Source organism: Eucalyptus grandis, chromosome 5 (assembly GCF_016545825.1).
Source record: "Eucalyptus grandis isolate ANBG69807.140 chromosome 5, ASM1654582v1, whole genome shotgun sequence".
Taxonomy (NCBI): Eukaryota; Viridiplantae; Streptophyta; class Magnoliopsida; order Myrtales; family Myrtaceae; genus Eucalyptus; species Eucalyptus grandis.
Window position 1 is genome coordinate 58328696 of NC_052616.1, and position 26969 is coordinate 58355664.

The window sequence follows — 26969 nt, forward strand, 5'->3', positions numbered from 1 at the left end:
TGAGTCACCTGCATAATATGACATTCAAGAGAATTAAATCATCGCTCCCAACGATATATGATAACGATTATTACAATAATAATACTAATGGCACAAGATATTCATTTTTTTTTTTTCTAGATCCCACGAGAGATCGAACTTTCGCACCACCTCCCACCAATCTTCCCTGCATCTTTCGCACGACCCCGAGCTCTCTTGTCATTGTCAAAAAGCCACTCTCTCTCTCTCTCTCTCTCTCATGCTTCACTTTCCTCCCTCATCACAAAGCAAAGCACAAGACCTCTTTCATCAATGGAGCGTTCCGCTTGGCCTAAGAACCTCTCCTCCAGCGGCAAGCGCGCGATCCAGGAACTCTGTGGCCAAAATCCCAAGAAGCTCAGAGATGCCTTCGACGCTCACTCTCAAACTGGCGATGACCCACGGCAGCCCTTGTTTGCGGGAGATCTGATCGTCAGCGTCCTCGGGTCGTTCAGCAGCAACACCCAATCCCTATCGAGCGGGGCTGAGTCCTATGAGGTTTCGCAGGTCCCGAGCAACGCCTGTGTCATGTCCGGGGTCTCTAAGGGAAGTGAGAGCGTCAAGACCCCCGTCCGGAGACTCCAGAGGTCTCCGGTATCCATCTCGTGGGAGCAGTCGGTAGTGGAGGCTGCGACGGCGATATACAAGGGCAGAGTAGACGTGGCTTCGGAGATCCTGACGCGCTTGTCTGCCGTGCCGAACCCCATGAGTAATTCAGAGCAGAAATTGATGGGATACATGTTGTCTGCGCTTAAATCGCGCGTGAGCCCCGTCGATTACCCCCCTCCCGTGGCGGAGTTGCTCACCAAGGAACATGAGTTGTCGGTTCAGTCACTTTACCATCTGTCTCCTTGTTTTAAGCTCGGTTTCATGGCTGCCAATTACGCGATTTTGGAGGCTGCATCGGAGCAACCCTCCACTAACAAGCTCCGCGTAATTGATTTCGACGGTTGGGAAAAACAGTACCGCAATCTCCTTCACAATCTGTCCATAAGTCAGGCGGGCAATCAATCCACCCTCAAGATCACGACGCTCGCAGATAGCTTCAACGGTGAGGAGAGGCTCAGGATGATTGGGGATCGACTGAGTGAAGTCGCGGCCAAAAAGGGAGTTAGGTTGGTATTCAACATCGTGAGCCAGAAGCAGAGCGAGTTGAGCCGCGAGTAGCTGGGCTGCGAGCCCAACGAGGTGCTGACGGTGAACCTGGCGTTCAAGCTGTACAGAATGCCGGACGAGAGCGTGTCCGCGGAGAACACGCGCGACGAGCTCCTCCGGCGCGTGAAGAAGGGTCTGGCGCCGCGGGTGGTGACGCTGGTGGAGCAGGAGATGAACGGGAACACGGCGCCATTCCCGATGCGTGTGGGGGAGGCGCTGGCGTACTACGGGGCGCTGCTCGAGTCGATCGAGTCTACAGTGCCGAGCGACAACTCAAAGCGAGCGAGGGCGGAGGAGGGGCTGAGTCGGAAATCGGGGAACTCGGTTGCTTGCGAAGGTAGGGACCGGGTTGAAAGATGCGAGGTGTTCGGGAAGTGGAGGGCCCGCATGGGGATGGCTGGGTTCGAGTTGAAGCCACTGGGTCCAGACGTGGCCCGACCATTGAGGTGGTTCGGCTGTGGGCACTGGAAATCGGGATTCACGGTGAAAGAAGAGAATGGTGGAGTTTGCGTAGGCTGGCGCGGCCGAACTCTCACCGTCGCATCTGCTTGGCGTTAACCAAATTGATACACGTATGTATGTCATGTGCTATGGATGGCGATGGCGGGTCACAGGCCGGCGCGGCGAGGGCTTCGGCTGCCGGCGGTTCGGGCAGCAACCAGCGAGCAGGAGGAAACGTCGGCTTCTGGCGTCGGGTTGCAGCAGGCGAGCCGGGCTGCTGGGCACCGGGGACAGGCGGAGGCGCGGCCGTCGGACGCCGAGTAGAGCTACTGTGGTGGCGGCGACGACGAGCAGATCGTGGGCAGAGCAGCGAGGCAGACGGGCGACGACCGGCTCAGGATCTGCTGGCGTTGGGTAGCAGGCGGAGACGCGGCCAGGAGCAGCAGCGCGGAGGCGTCAGGTCGTCGCGGATCGGCACGGCAGGGCGGCGGTGCGAGCTCGCGGGCAAGGGTTCCGGCAGCAGGCGTCGGTGATTGCAGACGGACGGACTGAGGCAGAAAAAACCAGATTCAGGGGGGCTGCAGCGGGGCGAAGAGATCGGGTTGCTGATGCTCGGACAGCAGCGCAGGCAGAGGCGCAGTGGCGGAGCGGCGAGGCAGCAGGCGCGGGCGTCGGCGCTCGGGTTGCAGCGGCGTCAGGTGTCGCGGCGAGGGGGACGGGTGGCTGCAGCAGAGGGCGGAGCGGCTCTGGCGTCGGCGCTCGGAGCTCGGGCGGAGGAGCGAGGCAGCGGCGGCTTGGCTGGTTGCTGGTGTCGCGAGGGAGCTCGAGCGGCGGTGACTGGCGGAACCGCGAGCGTGACGGACGGGCGGTGGTGGCGCGGTGCTCGCGGACGAGCGGCGATGGCCGGCGAGACAGATGCTGCCCGAAGAAGATGAACAGTGCGCTGTTCTGCTTTTTCCTTCTCTTTCTCTTCTTTTTCCTTTTTTTCTGTTGTCCCTCGCACGTCCCTCTTTCCCTGTCTCTTCTCTCTTCAGCTCTCTCTGTTGTACCTTCCGCTGACTTTTGCTTTTTTCTCCTCAAAAACTTTCTTTTCTTTCTTCTTTTGTGTTGTCTTTTTTGACCTAAAAACCGAGAAAAAGCGCCCTTTTACCTCATAAATTGTAACCGTTTCTATTGTGTGGCCCACCTCTCTCTTGCAGAGTAGCAACCTATTTATAGGTTAGTGGGACTAGTATTTTAAATCAACATCCACGTAATATTTTTTCACCGATTTTATCATATATTGATTAAGATTCAAGGTTGTGATAGAATTTTTTTTAAATTCTAAATTTTGCAAAGATGAGCTCGCACATTTTTTTTTTGTCACACTTGCCCTATTCGATGATATTGAAAAATCTCCATCATATTCGGAAAATTTCAAATTACTATTTCTCACAAAATAATTTTTGTCATAAAATAAAACGGATTTGGGCAATTTGCTTTTCTTCGTGGGCTTAGTCTAAGCTGTCAATTTAAAACTCAGAATCATTAATTTGAACCCATCTACGTTATCGGTCCAATGCAAAATGCAAATTAAAAATAAATGCACATAAAATTATATGATATGTATTTGATTAATTTTTTTAGAGGCTAAAATTAATACCTAATTTTTATGCAATAAATAAATGATTGGATCGCCAAAATTTAGGTGTCACATATGTGATTAAAGCTGTGTTTGGGGCATTAGCAAGAACTACTGCAGGTGTACTTAGGGGTGATCGGGAACCGAAATCAATCCTTAGTGGGTAGTTCTCTGTTTCCGGATGGGTCCACAAAATCGGTTTACATAACACTATAATCACTGCAACAATCACGCTCATCAATGTATCGTTCCTCTTGGCCTGAGAACCACCCCTTGAGTTGCAAAGACGCCATGAAAGAACTCCTCTATGGCCAGGAATCCGCGAAGAAGCTCCAAGATCTCTTCAATGCCCTCTCTCAAGCCGGCAATGGCAGCGACGTCCGGCACCCTGTGTCTGCCGAAGATCTGGTCCATAATGTCATCAAGTCGTTCAACAAAACCCTGTCGCTGCTGAGCCACGCCGAGCCCAACGAGGTTTTGCAAGTCCCGCTCATGGCCTGTGTCAAGTCCGAGGACTCCAAGGAGAGTAGCGAGACTTCAGTTCCTAGAGATCGCCGCGGATGTTACAATAGAAGGTAACTAAGCACAGAAATTCGTGTTTTTCATGTAAGTGGACAGATCTCTTAGAACTTGGGAAGAACAAAGACTTGGAAAGGTTGCTTTGCTGTTCATAAATTGGATACAACGATCACTACATAAGCGGAGGCAACCGAGAGGGAAAGGTAAAGAGGGTGACGAGGCAGTGAGTGAGAGGGAGGGCCAGAGCTGATGCCGTGACTGTGATGCCGCGATAGAGGGCTGCAGATGAGAGCTCAGCTGAAAGGTGATCGAGAGCGAGATGAGGCGAGAGAATTAGGAAATAGGGACTGTCACATGTTTCTTTCTGGGAAGAATGATCACATTTAAGGTGAGCATCACATGTTTGAAAATGATATTGTGAAGATCTCATAGAATTTAGGATAATGAGAAGACATTGAAAGATGGAAAAGATGGTTTCACCGTTCATATGATTTTGGGACACAACTTGACAGATCATGATTGAATTATAACGAGCTTGTCTGACTTGCAGAGAATAGAAGTTGTTTATTTGTTATATATATATGGGTCTAAGTAATTCTAACATAAAATGTAAAATTACACATTTTTGTACAGAAAGACTTTAGATACATGGACAAGGCTGGACCATAATTTGATTGACGACGGGCACCAATGGAGGAAATATGGTTAGAAAATGATTCTCATCTCTGAATTCATCAGGTACTTCAAAGATAATATACCTTTTTCCAAAAATATCTCATATATATGCATATATTGAGAAAAATATTGGATAAAGTAGAGAAAAATAATTTCTTGCTTGATGTGTAAAACAAATATCATGGGGGATCTTTACCGTAAGTTATGTCTTCAAATTTAATAAGAAACACATGCGTCTATCAACTTGGCTAAATTATTACGCTTCTCTCCAGATGAACAATTAAGCAAATAATGTGTTATTGCTTGTGATTAAAGCTGTGTTTGCGGGGCACTGGCAGTGAATAGTACAGGTCCGATCACAAGTTCGACCAGGGATATCAAGCAACCAAGCAGGTCCAAAAGATGAAGGATGACCCGCCCGTCTACAGGACCATGTACCGAGGCCACCACACTTGCGAGAACCTCATCCTCAAAGGCCCCCCAATCAACCTGGATTCATCAAGCCCTGGGGACTCCTCCATCCTCGCCTGCTTCAACACTAGCCTTAATCCCAAACAAGACGATAAGTAATTTATCTATTCAAGTGGAGTTTCACATAGTTTAGAACACATATGAAGGTTCTTTTTGGGAAGAACGATTACATATAAGGCGAGCATCACATGTTCGAAAATGACAGTGTAAAGATCTCTTAGAATTTAGGAAAAAAATGGAATACAAACAAAGATTCTTTAACTATTAATATGATTTTGGGACATGACTTAACAGATGATGATTGGAATATAACTAGCTTGTCTAGCTTGCAGAGAATAGAAATGATTGTTTTGCTATTTCATTTATTTTGTTATTGGGCAGAGGATGAAAGAGGCTTAATGAGAATTACTCACTTTTGCACAAAAGGACTTAAGATACATGGACAAGACTAGACCATAATTGATCAATGACGGGCATCAATGGAGGAAATATGATCAGAAGTTAATTTTCAACTCCGAATTACCCGAGTACTTCACCAAATGATACATCCATTTTCAGTAATTTCTCATCTATGTTTTTTTATTTGTTTTGTTATTAGTTAAGAGATAAATATGGATCTAAATAATTCTAACATAAAGTGTGAATTACTCATTTTTCTGTAGAAAAACTTTGGTTACACATACAAGACTGGATCATATATTGATGGACGACGGGTACTTATGGAGGAATATGTTCAGAAATCAATTCTCAGTTGTGAATTCCCCAGGTAATTCACAAACAATATATGCATACTCATATTCATAAAGTAGAGAGAAATTATTGCTTATGTCTAATACATATATTACGTGGGAATCCTTACGATAATTCGTGGCTTCAAATTAATAGGAAACACATCCATTTTATCAACTTGGCTAAAATATTTATGCTTCTCTCATGATGAAAGATTAAGCAGATAATTAGATCACTGTTGCCCCTTGACATTGAGATAGCTAGTATAAGCACCTAGAGGGGGGTGAATAGGTGAAAAAATAATTTCTCAAGATAAGAGAGCAATACGAAATAGACAATAGAAAGAAAGTTCGCCTTTTGTTAGCAAAAACGAATTATGATCAAAGTAAAAAGAGTAAGGAAGAGAAAATGAACACATAGATTATAGTGGTTCGGCTTATTCCAAGCCTATGTCCACTCTTCCGCACTGACAGCCCACTGGCTGGATTTCACTATGAACAAAAGAGTTGTTACAGCAAAGCTCTCCCTTGATTCTACAGTGTAGATACTCTACCACACTTCCTCAAGGTTTCTCAAAGATATAGACTCTCTTTTGCGTACAAGATTTCGCTTAACAAATGAATTGACTAAGAACAAAGAGCTTCAGACTTCAGAATTCTTCTATCGCGCACACACTCGAACAACTGGAACGTCTTCCTTATATACTCCTTTATGCCATCATACCCGTTGGCACTTACCAAAGAAATTCCTTTAATCTACCCGTTGGACGGAATCAATTAGGAAGATCACTCGAGCTATTTAAGGAACATGTCGATAGCCCATCAATCCTGCTCGCCCATACAATCAGGATCTTGGTTTCCATAAGTAGAACCTTCCGAGTATACTTCGCCAATCATCGGATCCTTAATCTCTGAATCAATCATTATCAAATAAAGAATTCCGTTATGTCATATCCAGCCAAGAGATCTTCTCCAGTCAATAAGATCAAATCCTTAATGAAACACCCAGTTCTGGATAGCCCTTCTTCGATAAATTAGAAACTGTTAATGAGAATAGACTTTGAGTCTTGATTCTGGCAGTCCGGAGGTCTTCAGACTTTAAATAGTAGAGTCTGTAAATCCTCAGACTAGACTGATGGAAATGTTTTGTCAGCTTCAAAATACTCCAGGAAGATTTCTCCAACAATCTCCCCCTTTTTGATGTTGACAAAACTTTCCTTCAGATTTGGATAACTTTGACCTGCAAAACTTTACTCAAGCAAATATGGATATCTCATAAAGATAAATAACTTAATGATAACACTAGAATCTACAACCACAAAAAATAGGTTAGTCTTTCATGTGAGTAAAGCCATTCATAAGATATCAATAGTACTTAATATAAGCAGTCAAACCTAAATCCCAAATTCAGTCCACAGCTAGACACAAAAGTCAAGTCGAACATCAAAACAAACCAAAAGTTCAAAAAGTTTAAGGTTCAAAGTTTTAAATCACATCTCTCCCCCTTTTTGTCATCTTAAAAAAGGTTTAGATGGGAAGAGAATGGAATCAAGAATGCTTGGGAACATGAATGAGCTGGAAGTCTCCCATTGACTGGACAATGTCTTCCAGCTTTTTCAAGTCCTCCTTCAGTTGTGCCACATCTTCACCCTTAGCATTTGCCTGAATCTGAAGAGAAAGGGCTTGGATATGATCATTCAAAGAAACTGAAAAAGCTTGACCTGCAGTCTGCAAATTCTGAACTTCGCATCCCAGAGCATATATCTGACCCCTCATTTCTAAGAGAACATCAAGAATTCTGCGAAAATCTGCTGAATTATCAGTTTGCATACTGGCTTCTGCACGATCAGATGGAGTAAAGGCAGACGATGGCAAATCAGCATAATCACGCAGATTGGGCGATGAAACATCATGTCCCTCTTCAGGAAATTGAGAGGCATAGATGTCCTCTAGATCTACTGGAGAGCGACTGACTCCTTCACTGGTAGCAGGATATGAGGACATTCCTCTTTTCTCATGGTCTCCCCCTGTTTCCATGCCTTCAGGTGGAGAAGAGAGTTCCTCATGCTCTCCTTCCTCTTGATTTCCTCTTTCCTCTTCTTCAAATCTCTCCTCCTCTGCATCTCTTTCTTCAGCTTCTCTCTCCTTTGTTTCTTTCTCTTCTGCTTCCAAATCTTCTCTTTCTCTAGTCCTCTGTTCTGAGTCTTTCTCTTGTCGGTCCGTTGATTATGGAACAGAACGACTCAGGTTTTTCAATGCCATTGCAGAAATGGTGATGTCTTCCTCATCATCTTCATCCTCAACGATGAGAGCTCTTCTTTTCTTGGATAGAGCAACCATGGGCTCATTCCCTTTTCTTTTTGTTGCTAAAGAGATTTGATGAGTTTTGACAGGGGTTTTCTCCTTGAATTTCTCCAACGCCTTGTTGAGTTCCTTCAGACGCATTTTAGACACCATTTTCAGTCCCACTACCATTTGATCACAAGATCGAACACAGAGAAATCGTGGAGGCTGAACATTCAAATGTCTGAATAACTTTGTCACAAGAGCTAGATAAGGAAGTTGACCATTGTCCTTCACCACTGCTCTATACATGTGGAACATAATAGTGTGAGGAAGAGAAAACTTTTTCCCAGCATTGATTGCATACATCAGCTTTACCTCTAAGTTTGAAACATCAGTCTTTGAAGTAGATTTTGGTCTGAGGCAATTAAGCACAATCTTGTGAAGCAAAATGTTAAACGCACTCATCCTCGAGTAAGAAACCTTTACCTCTGTCTTTCTATCCTTAACAAGTTCCAACGTAGCACGAGCAATGGAGATATTGATAGGTTGATATCTCCCTCTCTCAACCCCAATGACATCAGCCAACATATCTACATCCACCACATAGTCCTGATCTCAGACACTAAAAGAGAATCTATTCGCATCCAATAAACTAAGATTCGAATAGAAATAAGCAGTGAGTTCAGCATAGGCTTCTGTAGAGTCAGAACAGAACTGTTCAAGTTGAAGAAGACTAAATTTTTCCCTTAAATTAACATTCACAGCATCAAGGAAATCAAAATCCACACTTCTAGGGTTTATCATCCCACACTTCAACAACTTAGAGTATACATGCTTTTGTTCATCCGATCGAAACAAGTCTGTCCTTTTTCCCCAAATTTTTGCTGCAACACCCATTTTTGGCTAGAACTGATTGTACAACTTGTCATCATCATTCCCATCTATCTGATTCAGCCCTCCAACACGAGGATTGATTGGAATATTTGCCATTGCTTCTTCTGCCGATCCAGCAGGGGCAATTCCCAACCGTTCCATTGTGCGTAAAAAGAAGGTTTCTTTTTGTACCTTTTGTCTTTCAAAAATTCATCAATGTGGTTCAAAGGAGTTCCACCCCTTTTCAAAGCACGATAAAGCTTGTAGATAAAAGAGGGCTTAGAAGATCTTATGGGTTCTGCATCTTTGATTATTTCTTCCTCTTCTCGACAAGCAACATCCTATGGTCTAGATGGAGTAGATGGACACTGCTGAGAATGTTGTGGGCTCTGCTGCTGACTAGAAAACTAGGAAACTCTTCTTCCTCGATGAGATCAAAGTGCGTAGGCCCCTCACGCATTTGCTATGGTCCCCTGTTTGCGATCCTCAAAGACTTCATTTGAGACGACATCTTTACAGTCTTCGAAAGATTCCAAACTTGACTTTCCTAAGAAAGATGACAACTTTTCGAAGATTAAACAAGAGAAGAAAATAGAAATGGAAGACCGGTGCTCTCTTAGGGTTTTTGAGAGTAAAGCGAAGAAGAAACAACAGTATATAAGACAGTCGAAGAGAGGCATACGGAACGTCATAAAAGAAAGTAAAAAGATGCATTTTTTTTAAAATAATTGCCTTTTTAAAAAAATTAGATAATTGTCATTTAAAAAATAACTCCTTTTTCGAAAAGGAAACGTTGCAATAATCACGTCAATTAAAGATAGCAATAATCAAACATGGTTGATGATCGTACCTTTTCGAGATGAGATTCGAGAGATAATAAAGTAAAATAACTTACAAAAGAAAAACTTGATCATCGAGTCCAGGTATCTTTAGACTTTCAGTCCCGAGTCTGAATTTCCTCGAGACTTTAAGATTTTGAGTTTGGAACGAATAGCTTCAAATTGATTTTTCTCTAAAGACTTTGTAAAAATATTCGCGGTTGGTTTTTGAGTCAACAAATTGAATCGAAACTTCTCCATTTTGAACATGATCTCTAATGAAGTGATGTCGAATATCTATATGTTTTGCTTTTGAGTGAAGAATTGGATTCTTAGTGAGATTGATTGCGCTGGTGTTGTCACATTTAATCTCCGTGCATGAATCTTCAATTCCAAAGTCTCTTAGTTGTTGTTTTATCCACAGAATTTGTGAACAACAACTCCCAAGAGCTACATATTCTGCTTTTGCTGTAGAGAGAGCTACTGTACTTTGCTTCCTTGAAAACCAAGATACTGTCATGCTTCCAAGTAGTTGACAGGTACCTGAGGTGCTCTTTCTATCAACTCTGCATCCGGCTAGGTCTGCGTTTGAGTATCCAAGAAGAGTAAAGTCTCCCTTTTTAGGATACCAAAAACCAAAGTTTGAAGTTGATGCAATATATTTGATAATACGCTTTGCAGCACTTAAATGAGATTCTTTAGGGTCTGCTTGAAATCTGGCACAAATGCAAACACTAAACAAAATGTCAGGTCTAAAAGTAGTAAGATAAATAAGTGATCCAATGATACTCTTGTATAACTTCTGATCAACTTTTCTTCCTCCTTCATCTTTGTCTATCTTCGAGGAACTTGACATTGGTATATCAGCCTTTTTGCAATTTTCTAGTCCAAACTTTTTGACAAGATCATTAGCATATTTTTCTTGATGAATAAAAGTTCCTTTCTTCAGTTGTTTCACTTGAAGCCCGAGAAAGAAGGTTAACTCACCCATCATGCTCATTTCAAATTCATCCTGCATAGACCTAGAGAATTTATTGCACAGACTTTCATTAGGGGATCCAAAAATAATATCATCAACATATATTTGAACACGTATAAAACTTTTGCTTTCTCTTTTGATAAACAGAGTAGTGTCTACTTTACCTTTGACAAAGCCATTTTGAATTAAAAACTTACTCAGCCTGTTGTACCAAGCTTGAGGTGTTTGCTTTAGACCATATAAAGCCTTTTTGAGTTTGAATACAAAATCTGGTTTCCTTGGGTCTTCAAAACCTAGTGGTTGTTAGACTTCCTCTTGGATAAATCCATTCAGGAAAGTACTTTTAACGTCCATTTGGAATAACCTGAAACTCTTATGACAAGCAAAAACAAGTAATAATCTAATTGTTTTTAACCTCGCTACTGGTGCGTAAGTCTCATCATAGTCTATCCCTTCTTCTTGCGTATATCCTTTGGCCACGAGTCTTGCTTTGTTTCTTACGACATTTCCTTTCTTGTTCATCTTGTTCCTAAAAACCCATTTAGTTTCAATAATAGATTTACCTTTTGGTTTAGGAGTTAATTCCCAGACATCATTAATACTGAATTGTCCGAGTTCTTCTTGTATAGCTTCAATCCAGCTTTCATCAGATAAAGCTTATTCTATGTTTTTGGGTTATATTTTAGAAATAAGAGCCACAACACTAGACTCTTCGCGCCTTTTGGATCTTGTACGAATTCCTTCATTAATGTCCCCAATAATGAGATCTTTGGGATGATTTGGACTTATGCTTCCGATTCTTGGTTGATTTGTCGGGTTGATGATCACTTCCTTAATTTGAATCTTCAATAATCACTTGTTGCTAGTTTTTCAAAGTCCAGCTTTGCTTCTTAAGATTTAGACTTTGTAGAGTCTGGGCTTGAGTTGATTCTTCAAGATGAGTACGAATAGATTCATTTTACATAGAATCTTGGAATTTGACATTCATTGATTCCTCCACAGTTGAGTCTTCTTGTTGTAGACTCGTAGGCTTTGCTTGAGGTAGAATATCCAAAGAAGATGCATTCGTCGATTTTCTTCAAACTTGCCAACTCGATCATTTGCATTTTTAATATAAAGCATTTACATCCAAAACACATGAAAGTATGAAACAATAGGCTTCTTTTCTTTGAATAACTCATAGGGGGTTTTTTTCTAGAATATGCCTTAGAAAAACTCTATTAATAATATAACAAGGCTATAGAAACTGCTTCAGCCCAAAATCATGAAGAGATGTTACTTTCAATTAAAAGAGTTTTAGTCATTTCTTGAAGCGACCTATTCTTTCTTTCCACAACTCTGTTTTGCTCTGGAGTATATGGAGAGGAAAACACATGCTGAAAACCAAATTCATCACAAGATTTTGTAAAATCTTGATTTTCAAATTTACCTCCATGATCTGTTCTTATACTTGAAATAACATACCCTTTTTCATTTTGAACCTTTTTAGCAAATTTTCCAAAGTAAGAGAAGGTTTCAAACTTACTTGTCAGGAAATATACCCAAGTAAATCGTGAGTAGTCATCCGCAATTACTAGGCAATATTTCTTACCTCCAATGCTCTGAGTTCTGGTTGGTCCAAAGAGATCCATATGCAGAAGCTACAATACACGATTAGTGGAAACTTGATTTATTGGTTTAAAGGAATTTCTCACCTGCTTTCCCAATATGCATGGTGTACATAGATAAGACTTTTGGTATGATAGATTGGGTAAACCACGAACAAGCTTCTTTGCTGAAATTTTGGCTATCTGCTTCATATTGATGTGCCCAAGCTTTCTGTGCCATAAGTTCGCTTCGTCTTGAATTGAGTAGACATTGCGATTCATCTGGTTTCACATCCAAGAGGTAGATATTTTCATGTCTTCGACCCATGAATGACTGAGTAGAATCTTTACTGGTTTCTGAACATATTCTCTCTTGAAAGTTGATTTTGAAATTGGTATCACAGTGATCGATACGTCGAGCATTGTAGTTGAGTCCTTCCACTAAAGAAACATTGCTGATTGTGAGGTTTCCAATCTTTACGGTTCTGAATCCCACAATTCTTCCTTTGCTGTTTCCTCCAAATGAGACTTTTCCACCATTTACTTGTATGAGTTTTATGAAGCAACTTGAATTTCCTGTCATATGTCTTGAGCATCCACTATCCAGATACCATTTAACCTTTTTCTTGATATTGACCTGCATTTAGAAAAGAGACTCAAGCTTTCTTTGGTACCCATATTTTCTTGGGTCCATTGGTGTTAGTATGATATGCAGTTTTTGCCCATACTTTCTTAACAGGTTTCCAAACCATATGACTTTATTTTCAAAATGATCTGCACTATTGCACTTTGAATATCTGAGAGCATTGCGACCTATTGGTTTTACAAAGATCTTTTTAAAATGATTTTTGTAAGCATTTCTTGTGGGTCTTTGCTTAATTCTTTCATTCACTTTAGGAAAATCAATTAAAGGAATGGTTTCCATAGTCATTCCCAAACTAGATTTATTGAAATAAGGTCTTTAAGCTGAAAGAATTTTCTCAAGTTTCTCAGATCCTATTGAAAATCTTTTGGAAATATTTGATATGTCATTTTTTAAAAATACATTTTCTTTCAAAAGATTATCTTCACTTTCTTTAAGAGTAGAAACATTCATGTCTAAACATTTTACTTTTTCTTTCAAAACATTTTCTTGTTGTTTCAGTGCAAAGTTTTCCTTTTTGAGTTTGGAAATCCTTTTAAGAGAAGTCTTAAGACTAAAACACAACTCATCAATGTATTTAGAAACTTTAATAGGGATTTTAAAGTTACTCAACTCAAATTCACCGTCAGAATCGGAAGTCTGTCTCGGAGTTTGAATCTGAATCAGATTGTGCCATCAAACATATATTGGCATAATCATCATCACTTTCTTCACACTCTGTATTACTCCAGGTTTCTGCTTTAAGAGCTTTTCGATACTTTTTAGCTTTTCCTTTCTTCTTCCTCAGAAGAGGACAGTTGGGTCTAATGTGTCCCTTTTTCTTACATTCAAATCAGACTACATCTTTGTTTGATTCATCATCCTCAACAAACTTAGTCTCGTTGATTTTGAAAAATTTGTTTCTTTGGATTGACTCTTCTTCCTTTTCTGTTCAGCTTTCTGAATCTTCTTATCATGAGAGCAAACTCCTCATCATCCGTATCGTCTTCAGAATCTGTAACATCAGAATCATAATTAGATTTTAATGCAATGGATTTCTTACCTTTAGGATCTTCATCTTCGTTGATTCGCTCCACTTCATAAGACTGAAGAGTCCCAACCAATTCATCAACCGAAAGTGGCATAATTCTTTGTGTCTTCCTTATTGAGGTCTTTATGTGATTCCAATCCTTGGAGAGTCCATGCAGTAGTTTGTTAACTTTCATGGGATCAGAAATTGGTTGACCTTGATTTTCAAGACCATTCACGATTTCTGTAAAACGACTAAACATGTTAGTAATAGATTCTCCTGATTTCATTTTGAAGGCTTCGTATTGACCGATGAGAATATTGATTCTGGTTTCTTTCACTTGATCGGTTCCTTCATAGGTGATATGTAATCTATCCCAAACTTCTTTCGCTGTAACACAAAAAGATATTCTATTATATTCAGTGGGTGACAAAGCACAATATAAAGAATAAATTGATTTTGCATCAAGAGCTTGTCTCTTGGTTATCTCTTCCTGAGGCATTTCACTAGACTCAACAGTATCTTTTCCTCTCTCTGAGACAAGTGTAGCTTTAGGAATGATTCCTTTGTCTACAACGTTCCATTCCAAAGGATCCTTTGATCTTAGGAACGCCTTCATCTTGTTTTTCCATATGTTGTAATCCTCTCCATCAAAGTAAGGCGGTTTGGTATTGCTTTGCCTTTCTACTAGCCCTGGAGCCAACATACTAGTCATGGATCTTTAACTCTGAAGTAAAACACTTCAAACAAAGTGAGTACACAGGCTCTGATACCAATTGAGATAGCTAGTATAAGCACCTAGAAGGGGGTGAATAGGTGAAAAAGTAATTTCTCGAGATAAGAGAGCAATACGAAATAGACAATAGAAAGAAAGTTCGCCTTTTGTTAGCAAAAACGAATTATGATCAAAGTAAAAAGAGTAAGGAAGAGAAAACGAATACGAGATTATAGTGGTTCGGCTTATTCCAAGTCTACGTCCACTCTTCACCGACAGCCCACCGGCTGGATTTCACTATGAACAAAAGAGTTGTTACTGACAAGCAAAGCTCTCCCTTGATTCCACAGTGTAGATACTTTACCACACTTCCTCAAGGTTTCTCAAAGATATAGACTCTTTTTTGCGTACAAGATTTCGCTCAACAAATGAATTGACTAAGAACAAAGAGCTTCAGACTTTGGAATTCTTCTATGGCGCACACACTCGAACAACTAGAACGTCTTCCTTATATACTCTTTTATGCCATCATACCCGTTGACACTTACCAAAGAAATTCCTTCAATCTACCTGTTGGACGGAGTCAATTAGGAAGATCATTTGAGCTATTTAAGGAACATGTCGATAGCCCATCAATCCTGCTCGCCCATACAATCAGGATCTCGGTTTCCATAAATAGAACCTTCCGAGTATACTTCGCCAATCATCGGATCCTTAATCTCTGAATCAATCATGATCAAATAAAGAATTCGGTTATGTCATATCCAGCCAAGAGATCTTCTCCAGTCGATAAGGTTAAATCCTTAATGAAACACCCAGTTCGGATAGCCCTTCTTCGACGGATTAGGAACTGTTAATGAGAATAGACTTTGAGTCTTGAGTCTGACAGTCCAGAGGTCTTCAGACTTTAAATAGTAGAGTCTGTAAATCTTCAGACTAGACTGATGGAAACGTTTTGTCAGCTTCAAAATAGTCCAAGAAGATTTCTCCAACAGACATATTATGATTTAAGGAGGTCATTCTTTAATTTGCTAAATTTTAACTTCATCTTACCATAATGCGACATAATTCTTAATATTGTCTTTTTTCTACTCTTTTCGGATAATAAATAATAGATAATAATAAAGGAAAAAGAAAAGAAAACCAAAAAATGGAAAAAAAGAGAAAACAGAAACAACAGCCGGGGTGGGCCTACGAGCCCTCCCCCTCCTTTTTTTCTCTCGTGCAGGCCCCTACGACCGGGCCGCGTGACCTGGCCCCCTTTCCCCCTCCTTCTTCCTTCTTCTTCCATCTTCTTCCCCATGCCTTTGTGTTTCATGCATGATGACAAGCTACAGGTTGAGGCGAGGGTAGACCGGTAGTGAGGGAGACATGCCATTAATGCAGAACAAGGGACATAGGAGGGTGGCTAAGATGACGCCGGTTCGGCCAGCAGAATGAGGCCGGTTGGCGCACCAAGGATCGCCGACCTAGCCTTCGCCGACCGACCCTTTGCGCCTATAAATAAGGAGTCGGGGGAAGGCCAAAACGACGTCGAGAGCAATCACTGACAGCAAGCCTCGAAATCCTTCCCTGAGAGACTTTAGGGGAGGCCCGAAGGTGAGTGGCCGAAGATCCGAGGTCGGCCGGAGAGGGAGGTCGAGATCGAGGCTAGATTTGGAGCTCTAAGAGAAGAAGAGGTCGTATGGACACCGGATCTAGAAAGGGGAAAGACTCGTGGTCGTTGTACCGAACTTTCACCGTGTCGTTACCACTTGGCATTGTCCTTAAGCCACTCTGTCCCCCGATGACCAACCAAAGTGTCGCTTGTTGACTAGCCTCGCGCCATCGAACACCCTCGTAGCCTCGACGCCATCGCCGCAATCGAGCCCCAAACCAGCTGCCTTGAGCCGAGCCACCATCCTCCGACACCGCTTGCCACCTTGCCGTTGCGTCCCCAGGTCCCTCGATGCAAGCCTTGCTTGCTATTGCTGTACCGTGACACCACCCCCATTGAATAGCCCGCCGTTGTACCGCAACGCCGTTGAGCGACTCATTGCCATCGTCATTGTCATCATTGTCACTGTCATCGTTGCCGTTTGTCTACCCAGCGATGCCTCAGCCACCATCATCAGTGCCGCAAAGACGTGAGCAAGGAGAGGGGCGCCCATCAAGTCAAAATCGGGTCGGGCGAAGGTTTCCAAACGGGGTAGGGTTTTGATCGAAAACCGAGTCGGGCATGGATCTCAACTAGGTAGGGCTTCGACCATTTTTGGTCAACGGTGGTTGGGCTTTGCAAAATCCATGGGCCGACTTTGTGGACTGAGGAAGCTCGATTCGACCCATGTGGCATGCCTATGGGCCATTGGTGGCGACCCGGTCAAGCCCAACTCGGGAATCCGAGCCGGGTCATTTATAATATTTTAATAATTAATAATAAATAAAAATACCAAAATAATAATTTATTTTTTTATAAAAATAAAAAAAACCCCAAAATATCTCATGTTTCCCCAATTTTTCAAAAAAAAATCAGAAAAATGCCAAAAAATATTTATTTTTCAAAAAAAGATCAAAAATCAAAATATTCTTTTAATGTTAAAAAAAGGAAAAATACCCAAAACAATGTTTTTCCTCAAGATGCACAGTGTTGACACCTAAATTTTGGCGACCTAGTGATTTATTTTTTGCATAAAATTAAGGGATTAATTTTAATGCCAAAAAAAGAAAAAAATTGCATAGAATATAATTTTAGGCGCATCTTGTTATGATAAGGAATAACGATTTGATATATTCAGTAAATCTTTTATATATTCAAATGATATATACCGAGAGGTATCTTTCACTGAAAATTGGAAGGTTTCGATGGAATATTTCAGATGGGATATATATTTGGCATTAATCTTCGGGTAATATGCATTTTTGACATAATAAAAGAAACATCACATCTTTCAATCGTCGATGGGCATGAACAAAGGAAATAAAATGAAATAAAATCGTGAAGATTGCACCTTGGCCGCTCGTGATGCAATCGAAAAGAAAAGGAAATTATGCTTCTTCCATATAGGGGCTCAATTTCATTGCATATAAAAAGGGGTTAGCCCGCACGAATGACGAGAGGGAGGGGACAAAAAAAAATCATGAAAAGAATTCGTGCAAGAAAGAGTACAGAGAAGAAGCGTGAGGGAGAGAATTCGTGAAACAAGGCATGAGAGAGATAAAAAGGGGAAAAAAGGAGAAGCAAGAACCCCCTTTTCATTGACTAGGGAAGCCACAATTTTCTTTCTTTTCTTCTCTTGTCAGAGGAAAAGAAAGAAGAGTGCAGCAATGAGAAAGCCTGTTGAAAAGACAAGAGAGGAGAGAGTGAGCAAAGAGAAGGAAAAGACAAAAAATAAAAATAAAAAAAGAGTCGTCTTCTTCCTTGGCTTATGCCCAACGCCCGACACCAGCGACCTTCGCCACCCTACCGTCGCCGCGCCCCCTATTGCTGCCATCGCTTGCCCGTGTCTCCCTCCTTTGTCGCTGAGCGCCATCCACCCTCCGTGCGCCTCCACGAACCGCTGTCACCGCGCTCGCCGCCGCTGCGTCGCTTGCTCCACCTCCCTCTGCCTGTACCAGCAGCACCAAATGCCAGACGACTTGACGACCGCACCCATACAATTGACATCACCACGCTTCTTGCCGTTGCATCGCGCGCTCCGCCTCTTTTTGCCCGCACCAGTAGTGCCGAACACCAGACGCCCTGACGACGGCGCCTCTATCTCTCTCCGACGTCACACCACCTCAGCTGCAACCCCGAGCTCTGACGACCGCGCCTCTGCCTCCGTCCGACGTCGCGCCACCATCCCTGCTCTGCCCGATGCTGTCGCCACGCCCGTGCCTCCGCCTGTTCGATTCGTGCACCTAACGCCAGCAACCTACGTCACCGATGCCCAACGCCGCCGTCTCTTCTCCGCTGCCTGCTGCTGCCCTCTGTTGCCTCGCTGCAGCCACCAGTAACACCTTTGTCGCCTCGCTGCAGCCACCAGCAGCACCATCACTGCCATTGCTGCTCCCGCTGCCCAACGCCCATTCCACCGTCCCCGACCTCGGCGCAAATCATCGTCGCAAATCCCATGCGCCGGTTTCCTTTTATTTTTTTTTAAAAGAAGAAGCTGTTAAGGTAGTTTTTTTTAATTAAGCTTCATTATTATTTAAATTAGAACATTGGATGTCGATGTTCATTTCATGGATATTTTAGGCATTATCCGTAGGGTTTGCCTAGAATTACTGTAATTATTAATTTGATCCGTAAGACGTCCGATCATGTTTTAATTATGGTCCCGTTTGGTTCGGCTTTGGGGGAATGTCCTTGGAGAAATGCAAAGGCCTTTAGTCCAAAGGAGTTTGGCGAAATGCAAATGCTGTTTGGTAAAAAATTGAAAAGATGCCTTGAGATGCAACTTGGGGAAAATGCTGTTTGGTAAACACATTAAATTTGGAAAGTCCTTTCATGTGCCAATTTTAAAATTTTGCAACTTTAATTTGTTTAAAATCAAAAATAAAAATCAATGACCTTAACTTTTATATATTTTTTCAAGTTGATAATAATGTATAAGAGACATATTAATAAAATTTTAAATAAAAAAATCACATCAAACTCAATTAAAAATAGAGTAATTTCATTACAATAAACATGACAACAACATATGTCTGAAAGAAAGAAATAAGTTATAGTTAAATATTACAAAGGTCCTTAACTATTTATTAAGTTCATAGCTATTTCATCACGTAAATGTGACATGTTAGGGAATGCATTATCATTTGAAGCACTTGTCCCCTCATTTACAACATCATGGTCAACTGAATATTCATATTCAGGATCCAAATCTGCTATTTCAAAATCGTATCAGTTACAGCATTTTTCTTATAAAATTGTGCAAAACCATTGTAGCTATGACAATTTGCACTTGCTTTTCATAAGGATAACTTGGCATAGTAGTTAAAATCTTCCACTTCATTTTTAATACGCCAAAGGCTCATTCAATTTCTGAGCGAAGTGAGGAATGTGCACGGTTGAACACTTCTCGATGACCCGTAAGTGTAGGACCTTATCGAAATTCTGGCAAATGATATATAACTTCTCTATATGACCCCAAATAACCTGTGAGATTTGGATATCTAGCATTTACTAAATAATATTTACCTACACAAATATAATATAAATTTAATTAACATATGCCACATAAATATATATTTATATATGGATGTTCATAAACCATTAATTAACCAACCTGGAGGTGGATGGGGAAATTGTGCATCGCGTCTTCCAATGGCATCATAGATGACTCGAGTATCATGAACTTGTCCCTCTCAACTGGCATAAACGTAAATAAATTCCATATTAAAATTACATACGGTCAACACATTTTGAGTTGTCTTTCCTTTTCGACCAATAAAGCGAATTTGATCATACCCTGGTAACACTGTTGGGATATGTTTACCATCCATAGCTCCAATGCAATCCTAAAACAAATAATGCAAATATTACATGATTTAAATTTAGTTTTTTGTTTTTATTGTACAATCGTAACTTACCTTAAAAGATGGATAAAATCGTTGATCTTTCTTAATCTTCTCCGGAACTTCCCGAAATTGTCGAGCAATTGGTTGGATCAAATCTTTTCCCATATTGCATACTTTATTTAAAACTAAACTAAAATGCCTACTTATGGTTTTCCTAGAGCATTGAAAACGCTCTTGTGCTACCCTGTTACCTAAACCATGTCCCAATATATAAAGAAGCATTCCAACCATTTCTACAACATTAGTATTCCTAGATCCTTTAAGGCCATAGCGTGTTACTAAGTCATGTGTTCAATTATTAAATACATCCCTATGCATTCTAAACATATTATAGCAACTTATTGGATTAGTATCTTCAGCCATCAACTCTCTCATCCATGCATGACCTGTATATGATGAGGTCATAGAAGGTTGTTTGCTAAGGTGCGTTGCTTGAAAAGTAATTGAAGCATTGGCAATTGAAAGCAAATCCAATAATTCATCTTCCTCTTGTTCACGATTTTCCTTTTCTTGAGAATCATCCATAATTGCCTAACGTAACAAATTATAGAGTTAGAATAAGAAAAATAATGAATAATCTTGACAATCCATTAAGAAAAGCAATAGTATCAATCAACATATATATGCAAAGTCAACCACATAAAGAAAACCCCAATTAGAAACAATTCTCACATTAAAAAAATTAATATAAATTAGGTCCATACATAATTTAAATAGAGTTAGCATATAAAAATAAAATAGCATATTCAAGAATTCAAATAAGAAGCTATGACAACATTTTAGTCATGATTAAGTTCTTCTATCTCAAGCTTGAGATACTTCACCCTCAGGACATAAGTATTCAAGCTCATGAAGACCTGCCTATTGTCCACCCTTTTCTTAAAATGTTTGATTGCAAAAAAGTACTGCTTTTCATCTTGCACAATCTCCGGTATGACATCCAACATAGATATGAGGTCCTTGTAAGGACCAAATCCCTCATATACTCGAGAGGCAACAGCATCAGCACTCCTACTTTCAACAACAGAAGAAAGCCTGTTAATTTGGCTTCCAAGCATTTGTGCCGGGCTCAAATTCTTGTCTTTCTTTCCTCGAGTTTGCCTCATTGAAGTCTACGCTACTCTTTTATGAGCCTGATTTTGAATTGGTTCATCAATATTTTCATCCACATGACATTCCAAATTATCATCAGTAGATCCTATGGCATCATCAATATTGCATTGTGTGGCATCAACATCCTTATCAATACATAAATCTTGTGCAGGATTCCAAGTGATTCCTCCAGTAGCAATTATATCCCTAAACATTCTATCTAGCGACACTTAAAGATCAGGAGGTATGCCTTTTGTCTTAAAAACCTTAACATTATGATTGGCCTGTTATAAAAAGCGTTTGAGTAAGTTGTATATAATTAAAAATGAGAACTTAATCGAAAAGTAAAAGAACAAATGATAAACACCTGGATTTTGCTCTCCCACCATTCATCACTCGCATCGATGGTTTTCTTCCTTGGATCCCATCCTAATCCCGTTTCACTATAAACTAATGTCCTCCATCTTTTCCATTCTTCCTTAAGATTATCCCACTTACTCTTCATTTTAGTTTTATCGTACTTTTTGCGCCTCAACTCCTCGAACTTATTAATTATGACAGTCCATCCATCTCTCTTGTTGGTTGCAGGACGAATACCCTTATTGATTTGTTCAACACACAACTTATAAAATGTTTCCACATCTTCAGCAGTCCAATATGCCTTTTCCATTGTTGAAGTCGCCATCTTCCAACAATATGAGCATGAACAGATTTGAGAGACATATGATAAAGAAAAAAATTCAGCAATTGAATTAAAGCCAAATCAAGGTGAACTAGTAAAGAACAACTAACAGAGGAGATAGAAGCCTCAAAGAACAACCAAAGAAAATGAGTTTTATGTCAATACAGTTAAAAACAACTAATAGAGAGTTTTCACATTGTAAAAGGAGAACAAGTGTGTCACTCTGCAACTAACAAACGTCACGAAAACAATGACACATTTTAACCAGAAAGGGGAATATCTAATGTTCGATTTGTACATGCAATATATTACAGATGGTCAGCCATTGCATCTCAGTTACCAGGGAGAACGGACAACAAAGTCAAGACTCACTGGCACACCAACTTGAAGAAGCACTTGAATCAAAATACCCCACCATCATCAACAACGTCTCCACAAGAAGCAACCATCACAGAAAATCATTCATGGGATCATGAAGCTATACCTAATAATATATCCGATACAAGTCCAAACAATATTCTCGACCTTCCTATGGACGGCCCTATGACTGCTCAGATCGTGGAAGGGTTTGCGTCCCTCCATTCATCTTCGAGCTCGAGGGAGACTTCATTATTGCCGTGCATGGAAGCTGTGGACTTCTCAGACACGGAGTACGAAGCTTCTCGCGACACATATATTGCAGAGTCTAGCGGGAGTTTCTGGACTGAACCGTTTATCACCGACAACAATATCGAATCCCGGCTCCTACTAGATGAATCTTCTCATGATGTTTTCTATTGATTAAGAAAATTGGTCTGTTTAGAATGATCAGTAACCTTGTGTGTGCCTATAAAGAACAGATTTATAGGGTAGTTGGTTCTGTCAATTTAGCAACCTTTCTATAAGATATGTATATACTTGAATAATCATCTGGAAATGTGAATTACAACCAATATATGCCCGTTTGGATGATTGTATCTTAGCCACAAGCAGTTAATAACTCGTTATACATACTGAATTAATCATGTTCTATCGGGAAAAATCACAGTTCATAGGTATCGCAGGTTGGGAAGGTAGCAATATTAAGTGGCGCTGGGAAATTGTCTCTCCATTTGAACTTGTTGAGGTGACGTGAAAGCGAGACCTCAGTTAAGAAAAATTCGGACAATAAACTAACGTCACATGGAAATGGCTTTCATGCTCAAGCAAGATATAATAATAGACGTTCAAGATTCACATATTTTAGATATAGATCAAAGGGTCTGGAAAGCAAACTGACTATAGTTTTCCTAAAGAAGGAGGATTCGTTAGACTAGTAGAACATATAACAGCAATCAAATTACAGCAAAGAATTTTCAAAGGGTCAATCTTGAAATCTCTTGGAAACCACCAGCAGTCTTTCCTTGATATTCTTTTGAAAATTGTCATATATAGCTCCTCCTAGATTGCATACCGGCAATATCTTAAAGTAATTCTTCTTTATTCACGCAAATCTCATATAGATAAATATAAGCCATCCACTCTTCACGAGTCTTCAAATACAGAACCTTACGTGACAGAACTTCAAATAATTCATGAGATCCTGAACTGTTTTGCTTTACATAACCATGTCTTTATATAATAGTATTAAATAGATTTCTGGAACTTAGAAGGCAGATAACTTTACTTATTTCCCAATAAAATAGCGTAAACATGTAGAGTAGACCACACATTAAACTGCTACGATCATTGTGCTGGACATAGTTAAGAAAATCAGTGAACAAAGAGGACAATTCGAGGGGAAAGGAGCCATAAGATATTCAATTACCCACATAAATTTCCACAAAAATCACAACATAAATTGAGAAAATCTGACCTGGACAAAAGCGAGCGCGAGGGTGATAGGAGAGCTCGAGGGCAGCGAGTGTGAAGGAGTGACGCGAGGAAGAGAACTCAAACCCCTGCCAACTATGAGGAAACGCTGCTTCAAGAATGAAAGGGGGAGTCGTCAAGGTACAGGCGAGGAAATCTTACCTAGAGAGGAGAGTGCGAGAGCAGAACAGCGGGAGACGATCTTCGAGGTTCGGATGGTTGATCTCGGATGGACACCGAAGAGCGGCTCATGAAGGAGACGGTGAGGGATGACAACGGAATCTTCAGTGGCGACCGTGAAATCGGACGAACGAGCGATGGAATCGAAGCTTCTGAGCTTACTCAACTACCCTGCTACGAGTGTGATGCGAGTGCGAGAGCAAAACGGCAGGAGGCGATCTTTGAGGTTAGGATGGCTGATCTCAGATGGACACTAGAGAGCAGCTTGCGAAGGAGACGGTGAAGGACGACAGTGGAATCTTCAGCGGAGACCGCGAAATTGGACGAACGAGCGATGGAATTGAAGCTTTCGAGCTTACCCAACTACCCTGCTACGAGTGCGACGCAAGCGCGAGAGCAGAACGGTGGGAGGCGATCTTTGAGGTTGGGATGGCTGATCTCAGATGGACACCAGAGAGCACTTCGCGAAGGAGACGGTGAAGGACGACGGAGAGAGGCATGAGATATAATGTTTATCTGATAACTGCTTGTCTTGAAAAACATTAAAAAAAATTACAAAAATCAAAAAATCAAAAAATCAAATATTGCATCGGAACAAGTTGGTTTCGTAAATTAGGATTGCGTTTTTAGATTGCATGTTTAGATAATTTTTTTAATAGATTAGGTTTGGATTTTAATAATATTTTATAGATAGGGTCTTAGATAATGTTTGAACATTTTAATAATCTCTTTTCTAAAAAATAGTTTTCTAAGATAGGATTGGGTTTAAATCAAATTAATCCCTAAACTAGGTTAGAAAATTATTCATTTTAGAATGTTTAATTAAGTTTTCTTTTTATTACGAACTTTAACAAAAAAATACAAAAATATTAGGTGCATGTCAAATAGTTTGCATGTTAGGACCATTTAATTAGAAATAGCTTGTTAGTAAAATTAGGTCATGTAGTTAAAGTGCATGTTTTATGTTAAAGTTATAATTTGAAGATAAAAGAAAACCCAAAAAAATTGCTTGCTTTGTGCGTTTAATTCTTTTGATGCAATTTATTTGATTCTTTGAGTGTTTAATAATGATTGAGCACCCGTGCAATCACCCATTTGCATGATAGTGATTTAGGTTAAAATAAATCCAAGTTGCCTGCAAAAATATTTTTGAAAATAAAAAGAATGGTACCGAAAGGGCATTAGAGAAATCTAGTGTAACCAAGTCCCCGTACCCAAAGTCTCTGGTTCGTAGGAGTAAAATAATTATCCTGTTATTTTACTTAGCTGTCTAATCAACCTACCGAAAACTTATTAGTGGCGACTCCTAGCTAATAATCTTTTTCATGCTAAATATTTGAACCTAAGTCGTGATTTGGTATGGGCTTAGGAAAGTCTGAGCTAAGTTTAGACTTAGTAGTCCATTAGCCGAACCTTTAGGTGGTCCAGCCTACTTTAAGGAGGTCGCGACAGCTTGACGACTCCACTAGGGACTTGAGTTAAAACTCTTAGTGGACTTAGGTCAATTTTTCTTTTTCTTTCAAAAATATTTTTGTTTGGCAGCGAGGACACCAAGTACGCCCCTAATATAAAGTGTTAAATGTTCTTGTAGATGGGAGGTATAAGGAGAAGTAGTCTATGCTAATCATTGTCTTGCAAGGAGGTGTTGAGATTAATGATTTAGTTTTCCTTGAATAGAAGTGTTATTTGCATTTAAATTGTTGTGAATGTTTTATTGCTTTTAGCACTACACTATTGTTGCACACACAACCTACTGCCGGACCTGGGCTGCGATAGGATTCTTATGATGGTGTTGAGAATGACACTTTCTCAAAAGCGAGACTGCTATCTAGAGGTTGACCTTCTCTTCCCCGAAAGTTTTTCATGGTGTTGATTGTGTTTGTCCATGTTCGCAAGACTGCATGACTATAGGGCATTCCATTCGACTGAGCCAAAGTTAAGAGGACCTGACACATTAAACGCAAGACTGCGACGGTCAGATCATCCTCTTAGCTCCACTTTGTTAAGCCGTCTAGATAGAAATCGAGCCTCACTTTTCATGCATGTGTTTATGTGATTGTGATCAATTCTCGGTGAAGGTAAGTTGTTTGAACTCTCACTTTGCAATTTACTTACTTTGTTGCAATTTTTGTCGGTCCATGACAAGGTTTCGTCATCACTCTTGTTTTATATGCGATGGGGAAAACCGTCGTACAGTTCATTTCCATTTTTTTGATTTCAGATGATACCATATGGTCTTGGAAGAAGGGGTCAAGGCATTTGACACCATTGAAACCCCTCGGAGGTCCCATTTTGCTGGATTGGGACACCATGGAAGAGGTGAAGAAAATTATGGAGGACAGAGACAAGAAAGGCAAAACTTGCCACCTAAGCAAGGGTGAGGGAGGCAAAACTCGTTACCTCACAACATTCGCGAGACGTTTCCTGGCCCTCCTAGAATGATGCACGATGGAGTAGAAGTGATGGACACCCCGAGACAGCCAAGTGACAAATTCGACTACTATGTGAAGTATTCGGCTCCTCCCAGCTTTTACATTGACCCTCAAGATATTGTCCCAGATGGATGGGGCGGCATGGACGATCCAGCACCTCCAAAGACAGAGAACCATGATGATGCACTAGAAGGAATCATGAGCCTGTTTGATGACCTCCTTATAGGCGCCGTTGACAAAGGACCATCAGAAGAAATGGGCCCTAGCCCACGAGAGTGACTAATTTATTGCTTTCGCACATTCCCCTGAGTGGGAATTTTTATTGCATTCTAGGAAATGTTTTCAATATTTTCTTTTTTGCTTTCCATTTAGGGATTGAGCATTGCATTTGCCATTTAATAAATGTGATTCGATTGATGAATATCAATAAAATTACAAGTTTTGTTTTGAGGACATGATGGGGTATGCTAAACCAGCCCGGTGACGATATTCAACAATGAAAAGAAAATAGCATCCAATGAGAAATTCTAAGGACTGGGCTTCTTCATGTTTCCTCATCAAAAAATTCCAAAAAAAAAAAAGAATAAAAAATTCATTTTTCAAGCTATTTCCAAAAGCATGCATTAGGTTAGCCTGTTTAATTTTTTTTGACTCATTTGCTTCATGTTTCAGAGC

The 26969-nt window shown here is 40.6% G+C and overlaps 1 protein-coding gene and 1 pseudogene across 1 annotated transcript; both read left to right on the forward strand.

The window, feature by feature from the left end:
- The first annotated feature begins 291 nt into the window (after window positions 1-291).
- Window positions 292-1731, forward strand: LOC120294078 (annotated as a pseudogene).
- Window positions 1732-3526: 1795 nt separating this feature from the next.
- Window positions 3527-22632, forward strand: LOC104440195 (transcription factor MYB14). The gene is made up of 3 exons (XM_039313977.1): window positions 3527-3810; window positions 4780-4995; window positions 22167-22632. The coding sequence occupies exons 1-3, from the start codon at window positions 3527-3529 to the stop codon at window positions 22630-22632; spliced, it is 966 nt and encodes a 321-aa protein (XP_039169911.1).
- The last annotated feature ends 4337 nt before the right edge of the window (window positions 22633-26969 follow it).

Coding starts and splice junctions, on each gene's coding strand:
- LOC104440195 (XM_039313977.1), top strand. CDS start 3,527: ATGAAAGAACTCCTCTATGGCCAGGAATCCGCGAAGAAGCTCCAAGAT. Junction 3,811..4,779: donor CGCGGATGTTACAATAGAAG/GTAACTAAGCAC, acceptor TGAATAGTACAG/GTCCGATCACAAGTTCGACC. Junction 4,996..22,166: donor AATCCCAAACAAGACGATAA/GTAATTTATCTA, acceptor AATATATTACAG/ATGGTCAGCCATTGCATCTC.